This window comes from Cynoglossus semilaevis, chromosome 6 (genome assembly GCF_000523025.1).
Source record: "Cynoglossus semilaevis isolate Cse_v1.0 chromosome 6, Cse_v1.0, whole genome shotgun sequence".
Lineage (NCBI taxonomy): Eukaryota > Metazoa > Chordata > Actinopteri > Pleuronectiformes > Cynoglossidae > Cynoglossus > Cynoglossus semilaevis.
In genome coordinates this window covers 12275592-12286453 of record NC_024312.1, presented here as the reverse complement: position 1 = coordinate 12286453, position 10862 = coordinate 12275592, and the positions used below count along the sequence as shown (strand labels likewise).

Genomic DNA, 10862 nt, shown 5'->3' with positions numbered 1-10862 from the left:
TAACTGTATACAGTAATTAGCATATGCTGTGCATACACAAGTATGTGTTTCTGGTTTGGCTCAGAGCAGCTGCTCATGTGGAGCTAAGCATGCTGGGACCACAGGAACCGGTCACAGCGTTCAAGCATCATCTGGATCATCGCCCTGATAAGAAATAACAAAAAAAGTCATTAACATTTGAAGTCAATAATAATTAACATTTAAACTTCATAATAACTTCTAAGTTAAGTCTAAGTAAAGAAGAAATAACTTGTTTTGTTATAATTATTTTTATACCTTATTCCAATAATAGATCATCTGAAGGAGATTGTTACCTCTGAAATTTCTATTTTCCAGAGATAATTCCAGTACAGCTTCCTGGTGCCTCACCTTTGTCTCTTCTCGGTGAGTCTCAGAAGCTCACAGACCATTTTGGAGTGAGGCGACAGAACCAGCGGTGCTCCACACTCCTCCAAGATAGCTAACGCTCGGTCTGGTCCAGTTTTTCGGGCTAGCATCAGTGTGAGGTTCTCCAGGCTGATCCTTCCTCTACAGTCCTCAGAACCATTGGACAAACTTGTTTCATCTGGGCCTCGGCCCTGCTCCGAGTCCACCACGCAGCCACACTGTTGAGACAAATTGATGAGAAGCTTCCACTCATCCAAGGTTTGAGGTTCAACACCTGCAGGAGAACAAGAGAAATGCAGACGTTAGGCCTTGATTTGTTGATGATTGAAAAAAAAGACAGATGGATTTATAACTTAAAGTCACCACATATTGAACCAACCCTCAGGCTCCTCCAGCAGACTGATGTCATTCAGCTGACACACGGTGGAAAACGCCTCCGCTCGGTCCTGCAGCTCACAGCAGAGGTACAGGTATCCCATCCAGTACCTGCACAGGTACAACAGTTCAAATACAACACGGTATAACAGTACACTCCATCAATGGAGCAGGAGTCTTTGTGTAGTAAGGAGTACCCGTGAGTGCGGCACGAGTCTGCCATCTTGTGTTTGGAGGGCAGGTTTGCAGGTAATCGTATCAGCAGTGACAACAGACGTCCATAACCCCAACTGAAGCGATGTGAACGCCACCTACAGGACAAGATACGAGTTACCGATGTGAACGCCACCTACAGGACAAGACACGAGTTACACACGAGAATTGCTACATGCTGAACTACCAAGCCTGTGTGTGTGTAATAATGTATTTGTATTTCATGACAAACCTAGGCTGACCATCGGGGGTTACGGTATCACAGCGCTGAGGAGCATCATGGGTAAGTGCCAGCTCTAACCAATCCTGTTTCAGTGATTCTGGCTCAAGAAGTGTCTGCAAAAATGACAACCTACACAGAGAAATGAGAGAAAAAAAGGAGTTCGTTCTTAGTGTCCTGCTAGGTTCCTTCATTTCAACAAAAAGATGTGTTGAAGCTCTACCTTTGCCCCTCACTTTGTGACTGGACAAGATTGTCCAGGTAGGCCAGGAAGTGGCTTTGTTGGGCCATAGTCCATATGTCAGCAGGAGTTATGGTGGGATAAAACTGGCAGCAAGACCGGACAGCTGCCTCTCCATGTTTCTCATACAGCCTGGACCAAAAGAGGAAACACAGCCATGACATCGTGACTCTGTTTTATCCGTTTTTGCTCAATCTCAGCAGTTCTGGGCAAGGGTTCATTGACTGAGAATCACACATCATGTTGACTTAGAGTAAACATTTAACCTGATCCTGTTTGTTTTTGGAATGTGAGAGGAAACTGTTCTACCTGGAACCCCCCCACTGCCCTCTCCTGGGGAAAACACAAACACCTTGTAACAAGACAATCAAATACTACCCAACTTGCAGAAAAGCAAGAGCATTAATCACCTACATTTTATACAAAGTTGCAAAAGCAGGTTCTGACCTGTAGAGGTGAGCCAGGAGAGGAGGTGCACTCCAGGGCTGCAGCTCTCTCAGACTGCGCAGAGATCTCAGCAGGTCACCTCTGTGAATCACCTCCACCACCTTAGAAGACTGAGTGACTTCTACACAGACAGAACATTTGTAAACAGGATGCCTTTAACCGTTGGCCTTCAAACCATTTAACTCCGTGGTGGTGATTCAGGCTCCTGACCTAGCATGGCCTCAATGAAGGAGCGCTGCACCTCCGCCTGCTCCCCCTGACACAGAAGACACATCCTCCTCACTCGCTCCTGATCCAGCAGGAAGAAGAAGCGGCGCAGGAACACATTGCACTCCAAAGCCTGTTCATGCTCCTGTTTTCTGAAGCAGCTCATCTCCGTATACAACGTGGCCAACTGGGTGAGGTCAGCCAGGAGGTCTGAGGGCACAGCTATAGGAGACAGCACTCTCACAGGCTCAGACAGATTCCCATTTGGAACTTCACAGAGTTTTTCAGCTGAGCCACACTGCTCCTCCTGTTCCCTCAGCTCTGGAGCTGCCTCCTCCAGCCCCTCCTTTTTCTCTGTAAGATGCTCTGAGGAGAAGGAGGGCTCCTCTGACTGCTGTTCCCTGTAGGAGTTAGGATAATCCTTCTCCCATCTCTTCTCCCCTAAATCGCTCAGGGAAGCTGGTCTGAGATCTGCAGGGCCGAGGACTCGCTGCAGCACAGGCAGCCACTCCAGCAGGACTTCTCCGAGGCAGACTGGATCAAGTAACAACAAAGGGTCGTGGATCTGAGATCTGCCAATGAAATACATATTTATAATATTGTAATGATTGATTACAGATAACAGCAGTGTTGCATCACTGCAGGTGTTGGCAGTGCTCACATGGCTCGCTGTGTTGCTGTTCGAAGATCCTGCATGTCCACCTCCGTGTTTGGAATTTCATCATAAATCCTGGGAACACCGGTAGAACCCACAAGTTCATTTTTAATAACTTAAAGCTATTTATATTCTTTATACTGGCTTTAATTTTACCTCCTTTAACCATACATTCTGTGCAACTAAACTGCTTCTTGATTTGAGAATTGCAACTTACTCCTTCAGTGAATTTCCCTTAAATTAAAATGGTCATCCTACCACAGCACACGTCAACAACACGAGAGACAGAGACTTATTTACTCACTCGTTGTCCATTTCCTCTAAATACATAGCTGTGGTCACTGACAGTTCAGGGTGACCGCCCTCTCTTGATTCAGGTCGCTGCCACAGGTCAGAGTTCATCTGGAGGGTGTTGATCTTTTCTGTCGTCTTCTTTACAAAACTGGAAACACTGTAGAACAGAAACATGTTTTTCTCGTCCTGATAGAAATGAAAACTTTTAATATTGCTGAAAATAGAAAACTAACACCCACAAACTGTTAAAATACAATTCAGAAAGTTTAACTAAGACGTCAGCCTGTCTGCCTTCATGTATCACCTGTCTTTGACGGCTTGAAGTGCAATGCGCGTGGGTTTGGGTCGAAATGAGAGCGGCAGGTGAAACTGCATGCCCTGCTCTGGCCGCTCAGCCTCGGGTCGCTCGCTGCTCTGTAGATCTGAATAAAGATGGAGGCAAGAGCCAGAGGAAAAACACAGATGGATGGAGAGCTGGGTGGAAGGAATGGCAGGGAAAGTGGAAAATGCAAGTAGATGGTGCAAAGTTGGTGGACACCACCTCAGAGCCAACGTAAATAAAAAGCTGCACGGTGCAGAAAATTAAAATCATGACATATGTGTGACAGAATGAAACACACACGGGAAACTTGATATTATTCATTAGACAAAGTCAAGAATAATCAGACAAGAGTAGTTATTAATCATCAATCAGTGACTTGTTGACAAAAATACAATCAAATCATGACTGAGAACAGCTCAATTTAAATGTCAGAGAACAGGTCAAGGAGAAGAATTTTCATCAGTCACATGTTTTAAAAAAAACCCCATGCAGAGGAGTTCCCAGGGAGGTTCCAGTTTGTGGAAGCTCTGAGGTCGAGAATAAATGTAATCTCTCTTGACTCTGTACAGAGACGTTTGTTTCTGATGCAGACAAACATCGCATGTCAACAGGCAGGAGATGAAGAGAGCAGGAAATAAGTTAGACAGAGGTTTACTGCAGTAAAAACAACATTTACACTCCACCAAGAGTTCTTCTTCTAGCTGGGTTGGTATTAATAAGGTAAATATCCTCATCAAGAATGACATGATGTGATGTTAATTTACATTTCTGTAAAGTGTTCAGTACATAAAACACTGGATTTAAAGTGATTATTAATGATTTATTTTGAGAATGATATTATTATTGTTATTATTAATACAGTATTAGTAGTCATATACTATACTATAGTAGCAGCAGTAGGAGCATTTAGTTTTATTTAGTTGTAGTAGTATGACTGTATTAAACACTTTTGTTTAATTGCCAGTCCATTCACATTTAGATTAGATTAGAAATATCAGCTCTGACAGAATTATTGTCATATAGTAGTAGCAGTAGTCTGACTACATTAAAACCTTTAAAAATTAGACTGAAATAAGCTGTGGCTCAGCTGTGACTTCACCTGAAAGAAACAAAAATAAATCATGTCTAAAAGATGATTACTGTCTACATTTGACTTTCTTGTCACGTCCCACAGACACAGACCTCTGAGGTAAAGGAAACCAGCCTCCTACCTGGATCCACTTGATCTTCCTCCTGAACAAAGCTGAAGTCTTTCAGCCTTTCCTCCTCTGACAGGGAATGGTTGATGAGCGAACCCGTCTCCTCATCTGACTGACTTCCTCTGCGGCTGATCACACGGTAAATCCCACAGTCGAGAACGTTGAAGCTCTCCTGGATGAAGACATTTAAGGAGTGACCTTTACTGAGTGTCAGGTGACCTACCTTCTAGTTTACAACCAAACTCACATGTGAAGAGATGCTGCTCCTGCGGCTGCTGGACGCAGAGTCCAGAGGCTCCAGCTTAGCAATGACGTCATCCAGCTGACCAATCAGCTCCTGGTGCGAGGTGGCGTTGAGCTGAGACCTGAGGTGCTCGAGGCGGTCGATAGGAATGGTTTTCCTGGCCTGTATTAAGAATTTAGTCCGTTTTAATTCAGATGACAAACATTCTGCAAAAAGACTCAGAATAAAATAAAGGTTTAATTAAATTAATTTAAATTAAAAAACATTGGCAGCCATCTTACCCTGCTGGTGGTGACTGCATGCTGAAACATGCAGCAGATAGAAGCAGCCAGAGGCCAGGACTCCCGTCGCACTAGACGTTCCACACAACGCTCTGCAGATAACAGGGAGAGATGGGAGAGACGGCCGCCGCTGTGGAGACAGAAGAGGTCGCTGCGGTAGACTGCGATGTCAACCAGGTCTGCAGGACAACAAAAATAGGTTTGAATACAATAGACTAACAGTGACAAAGTGATGGAAACCGTGATGGACGGTAGTTTAGTGCAGAAAGCATAAAGTTACATTCTAATATTAAACATCACCACACCTTTGACTTGAGTCCACAGAAGCAGCTGTCCAGTCTGAGGAGTGAAGATGTAAATGGCTGAATCAGTCCAGGTCAACAGGTTTTGGTCTCTGAACGAACAAAAAGTAAAGTTTTCAGTTTCTTATATAAAGATGTCAAAGTTTAGCATTTTCAACAGCTAATCTGATTGCCAAGCTTCAGAGTGAGGAGAGAGGAGGGATCGCTTTACCCCAAATATAGCAGTTTAGAAAAGGCAATGGACTGTGGGCTCTTCTGTCCTGGGTTGTAATGAGGCTCATTTCTACAGGAAACAAAAAAAAAAAACAAAAAACAGAAATGATGAGAATAGAAGTTTTATGGATGATAAAGGTAGAACAGGAAGCAGACACACCTATAAGTGACCAGAGGTAGAGGAGGGCTGCCCAGCAGCTGCTTGAACTGATGGGTGCTCAGGACCTCGCCGTGAAAACTGGCCTCCCATATTCGAGACCCTGGTCGAGCGCAGTACAGCAGAGGTGGCTGACCAACCAGCACACCCTTATTCTGAGGGAAAAAGCAGGCTCCGTATTCGCCGTCACGCTCTTTATTTCCAACCCGCCAGAATTTTTCTCTGGAAGCAGGAAAAACAACAAAACTGTTAGAACTATTTTCACCACTGAATAACTTCTTCTACTTCAGCGACACCACAATGAACAGTCACAAACTGGTAAATAAAAACGTACTTTTCTGTGTCACAGAGGTAACATCGGCTGAGTGAAGATACCAGCAGACGGCCATCCTGGTACCCGAGCTGAACCACCTTCGAGTCCACAGTGGTGATGGTCTGCACAGGAAAGATGACAAATGCTGCCCCCTGGACACACAAAGATATCCAAGGTTTTAGCGAGTATGCAGAGTGATCACACATATGGAGTAGACACATTTGGAATTATCCACCTGGTAAATAACAGCAGTTATTAAATGCTGTTAATGTACAAGTTGATACCTTTCCTAGTTTGGTGGATCCTGCACGCAGAAAAGACACCTTCCCTGCAGAGTCACCCACAAAAACTCTGAGCGTGCCTGTGTCCCAGCAGAGTGCGGTGACAGTCTGGCCTCTGTGCTCCCAGGATACACTGACCCTCTCTGGACGTCCTCGTCGCTCCAGCTGCAGCTCCCACACAACCACCAGACCCTGGCTGGAACAGTTATAACACAGGTACAGACTGGCACCAAACATGGACCTAAACCTGTGTAAAGTAGACTGGGTCTCCTCTGAGTCAGTCTAACTAAAGATGTTTGAGATATTGTCTAATCATCACTCATCATATTCTCCTCAGTAATCGAGAGAACAGACTAAGAGATAGTCATCACGTGTGAAAAGGAAAAGGAAGGAAACAGTAGTTAACAACAGGTTGAAATGTTTCTTCATTCCACAGACAGACTCCAACCTTGTTGCCACAGCTATGTAATCTTCATCGTGAGGACAACACGCCACCTGAGTGATGGATCCCTCCTGCAGATAAAGGGTGAGAAGACTATAAATGTACAGACATTAACATATCTACAATAAAACACATGGACAAAGTCACATTCAGCATCACCTTGTGAGTGAGGATTAGCCTTTGTTTCCATCCCTCCTTCTGAATCAGGTGCAAACCCCCTGCTGAGGTTCCTAAGGCTAACCACTTCCTCGACACCGCCAAACAAGTGCACTGCAACACAATAGAGCGCACAATCACTGTGTATGGTCTGGTAGAGACACCACAGAAATGAATGAATATTTCTTATTGTTTTCTTATTGAAACAAGGTCATTTTTTAAAGGCTATTATTTCATACTATGTACAAAATAAAACCTAAAATCTTTATTTAAAAATCCAAAAAAAATCACTTCATTTATAAGTGGACTTCAATACAATACAAAACAGTACTTTGATAACAGCTACTCTTGATCTCTTAATGAGAAAAAAAAAACACCATGTTCCTTCAGGAAGCATTGAAAATAAACAGCTATTCTAGTTATTATAACTTTAAACATTATAATACATTGATTTCTTTCAAGAAAGATGTAATAAGGAAATACAAATTCAGTACTAAATACTAATACTAAATTGAGATGAGGGAAATCTACCTTGAGTCTGCCAGAGTCCAAGCGCAGTGCAGACAGAAGTGGGTCCAGACAGTCAAACTCTGCCAGGACATGAGTGTAGTTCTCTGGTACAACTGGGATGAGGGACATCTTCACTGCTGACCAGGAACTGAAAGGGAATGAGTGGTTCAGTGAAGTATGTGACTACAGCAGTCACTGCTCTACTGGATGATGTGCCACTGCCCTGAGACATGTGGCACCACATGACTCAGTAAACTGACAAGTCATGACTCCACTTAGCCTCCAGCACAGTCAACTCTTAGTTAGCACATTCCCTGTTCTGCTTTAGCAAACATGACGTTAACCTTTTCGTCACAGTGACGAAACATAGGCCAGATTACAGCAATAACATAATGGCATTGTGACTGTAGGCTACAGTTGTTCACAACAACATAGGCTTCAGGTTCCAAAAACCATGACTGACACACTAGTCAAAGGTAAATAATTATAAGCAGTTGACACTCTTGAAGACTACCACCTTAAAGATTCTCAGCAATTCAAGGTCAATTCTGACACTTAACCTTCATTTGTCATACTCTTCTTCATTAGGAATGCACTTTGAATAACTCCAAGGGAGAAAAGAATAGATTAGTCACACGATTACTGTCACTGTCATCACTCAAGGATTTAGAACTGCACTGTTTTTATCTTTTTACAGCAAATTTGGAAAAATGGAAATGTATTGAAATTAAATGCAATTCTTCCACAATACCAACGAGGTCCCCGCCCCCCCACCGTGGACACCATTCACCAATAATGTTCTCATTATCTGTTTTTAATGTTAGTTTTCATTTTTGGCTCAGGTCCACTTGTTATGTTGAATTCTGTTACTCGGTGTTTCCCGTTACTTTTACTGGTGACAGTAGCTTGGGGTTGGATTTTCACTTCTGCTTTTTTTTTTAAACTGAGTTCCACAAATTGAAAGTGTCACCAACGGCCAACGGAACCTGGGTTTGAATGTTAAACCCACACAAGGTTGTTTTAAACAGCGGTCTGGTCAGTGATCAGTCAAAGACTGGGGTCGCTTCTCAACAAATCACGAGATCAGTCTGCTGACACTGATGCTAACGTTTGTATGAAAAGTGCCAGCAAAGTAAAACGCACATAGAGAGTCCTAAAATAAATAAACACACAGCGCATCACCGAGATAAACACACCTATGTGACGAGGCGGTGATTATTTTTATTAGAACATTCACTGACGCTGTCTTTCCAATATGGTGCTCCTTGGGTCAATGACAGTTTAGCAACTTCGCTAGCTCCCTCTGTGTTAGCGTCATACAGGCACAGTCTGAACTCACCTCTGGCTCCAGGTCACTCTCGTTGTCACCGTCAAATCCACGACACCAGCAACTCTTTCATCCCGAGTTTCTTTTGCTTTTGTTTTTAGGAGGAAGCCGCTGCTCGCTGTGACGCCTCTCTGACTGACTGACTTCAGACAGCCGAGCTGGGCTGAACGGTAAATGCTCCACCCTCGAGCAAATCAACAACAAATTAGACAATTTTACAATGAGTCTCCAGCAATCCAATATGCATATTTCTTTACTCTTTTGTCTGTATTTTAAATAATATCAGTACATATGATGCTGCCTTTCTACAGCTAATTAAAAAAAGTAAACAGAAAAATACAAATGTTTTTCATCAATTCACAGTTTATTGCAAAATATAATTTTGTCATGTTGTCTGTTGTCATAATACATTTTTTAACACTGAGCTTTTAAATTGACTTCCACTGACGTCCATGTTATATGAATGTCATCCTGGTTGCCTAATTACTAGTGGCGTTCAGAAATCTAAAGGAATATACAACAAAGTATCTGTATTTAATATAATTACAAAAACTCAAATGCTTCGATCATGGATGTTTCTTTTTAGTCAAACGTAACACATTTCATCACGAAACATTAAAACTTACTTTTGGAATTGTCAACTTTCCTTAAGAATCAAACATGAATGCACCAAGCAGAAATTGTAGATGGACATTAACCTTTTTTTTGGGTTAATTGTTCGTTATCTAGCGGCTGATAAGAGTGAAACAAAAAAAGGATACAGATCGCTTGAATTTTGGATGTAAAACATATTCTCAATTCACTATCTGAATCTTGTGGTTTATAAAAACACTTGGGACACCTTATAATGAAAAGAATTAAATGACCAAAAACACCAGTTAGAGGTCAAAGACCTGGGTAAAAAAATACTGCAGCTTTACGCCTTCTCTTTATTTCATTTACATGTTTTCTCCAGTGCAGGGAGAAGGTGCAGACATTAGAAAACAGTGACAGTGTGATTTGAGTCGCACACACATTAATGCACTCAAGTGTTAAATGTCTTTAGAATATTGCTCTATTCACTTCCACCTTTAGCTTCAGATTTTCCAAAACACTGTTCTACAAATGGAGCCAGTGCTCAGACGGGCATCTTTCCTCAGCAGTTCTTTTCCTCTGATCGCTGATGAACACCATCCTTGTCACATCACAGCACAGCACAACATGTTTTCCTGAGTCTAATACACATTTCCTTCTGAAATTTGGTCATACAATACCATTTTTGAAAAAAAAAGAAAAAAAGTCCCTCTAAACCATTAGCATCAACAGTCTCTCATCCATGACAAAAAAAGAAAACTGTTATTTGTGACTGAGATGTAGTGAGTCTGTAGAATACTAGAGGATTTAGCAGTGTCCATCTGCATGCCCATCATCAAGTCCCTGTGTACTATGTCTATGACTGGACAACCTTCTCAGGACACATGTTCAGATACTTTGACGTCTTCCTTGTCGTCTTCCAAGACATCAGACCTCAGGTTTTCCTCATCATACGACGCGTCTGCCAGGCATGGAACTTGTTGTAGGCCGCCTGCAGCATTTCCTCCAAGTGCCCTGTGAGCTGTGGACACGTGGGGAAAAAAGTTAAATACAGGAAGTGCTGCCTGGTGTTAACCCTCAGGAACAGATCCAAACCTCAGAAACTTACATTTGTACTTAAATACTGACGTTGAATCTTCTCCTGAAATGGACGAAGCTTGGTCATCTGAAATCTTTCAAGATTTGACTTCATTTTTATCACCTATGTGAAAACAAGACCATTTAGAAGTGTGATATTCCTGATGCCAAATATTAAAAGATCAAATCAAGAACCATAACACTATAAATGTCTTGTAAAGAAATTACACATTGGTCACCTTTTCTTCTAAAAATGGTGTGTTTACAGGAAAACAGGACCAGTAGTGTCTCAATAACTCTCCAGCAGCAACATAAAGATGTTTTAACTCTCCCTGGATATCAGTCGGGATCATCTCTAGGGAAGAAAATAACATCATATGTCAAATTAAATCAGCCAATAGTAGAAAATGATCTTCGTCCATTTAG

General features: G+C 42.3%; 2 protein-coding genes and 1 long non-coding RNA gene across 5 annotated transcripts in view; 1 reads left to right on the top strand and 2 right to left on the bottom strand.

Moving 5' to 3' along the window:
- hps5 (HPS5 biogenesis of lysosomal organelles complex 2 subunit 2) overlaps positions 1-8953 on the bottom strand; it is a 32199-nt gene extending 23246 nt beyond the window's left edge. The window contains exons 1-23 of one of the 3 annotated variants that reach the window (XM_008312065.3): positions 8799-8952; positions 7481-7607; positions 6953-7063; positions 6800-6864; positions 6355-6547; positions 6092-6222; positions 5761-5979; positions 5599-5670; positions 5391-5479; positions 5086-5264; positions 4808-4966; positions 4573-4732; positions 3344-3461; positions 3050-3196; positions 2752-2820; positions 2094-2662; positions 1884-2004; positions 1419-1568; positions 1208-1327; positions 960-1073; positions 767-873; positions 370-661; positions 3-144 (exon numbers count right to left, since the gene is read on the bottom strand). In XM_008312065.3, coding sequence (XP_008310287.1) covers positions 84-144; positions 370-661; positions 767-873; positions 960-1073; positions 1208-1327; positions 1419-1568; positions 1884-2004; positions 2094-2662; positions 2752-2820; positions 3050-3196; positions 3344-3461; positions 4573-4732; positions 4808-4966; positions 5086-5264; positions 5391-5479; positions 5599-5670; positions 5761-5979; positions 6092-6222; positions 6355-6547; positions 6800-6864; positions 6953-7063; positions 7481-7588 — 3354 coding nt within the window. In that variant the 5' untranslated portion in view covers positions 7589-7607; positions 8799-8952 and the 3' untranslated portion in view covers positions 3-83. Of the gene's footprint in view, positions 1-2; positions 145-369; positions 662-750; positions 874-959; positions 1074-1207; positions 1328-1418; positions 1569-1883; positions 2005-2093; positions 2663-2751; positions 2821-3049; positions 3197-3343; positions 3462-4572; positions 4733-4807; positions 4967-5085; positions 5265-5390; positions 5480-5598; positions 5671-5760; positions 5980-6091; positions 6223-6354; positions 6548-6799; positions 6865-6952; positions 7064-7480; positions 7608-8798 lie in introns of those variants that run through there. The other 2 variants (XM_008312066.3, XM_025056120.1) reach the window with 2 other exon arrangements.
- On the top strand, positions 6587-10056 carry LOC103380217 (uncharacterized). The gene is made up of 2 exons (XR_003049857.1): positions 6587-6877; positions 8888-10056. It is a non-coding gene; the product is annotated as an uncharacterized LOC103380217 (long non-coding RNA).
- gtf2h1 (general transcription factor IIH, polypeptide 1) overlaps positions 9702-10862 on the bottom strand; it is a 4358-nt gene continuing 3197 nt past the window's right edge. The window contains exons 13-15 of the mRNA XM_008312062.3: positions 10676-10791; positions 10468-10560; positions 9702-10380 (exon numbers count right to left, since the gene is read on the bottom strand). Coding sequence (XP_008310284.1) covers positions 10294-10380; positions 10468-10560; positions 10676-10791 — 296 coding nt within the window. The 3' untranslated portion in view covers positions 9702-10293. The remainder of the gene's footprint in view (positions 10381-10467; positions 10561-10675; positions 10792-10862) is intronic.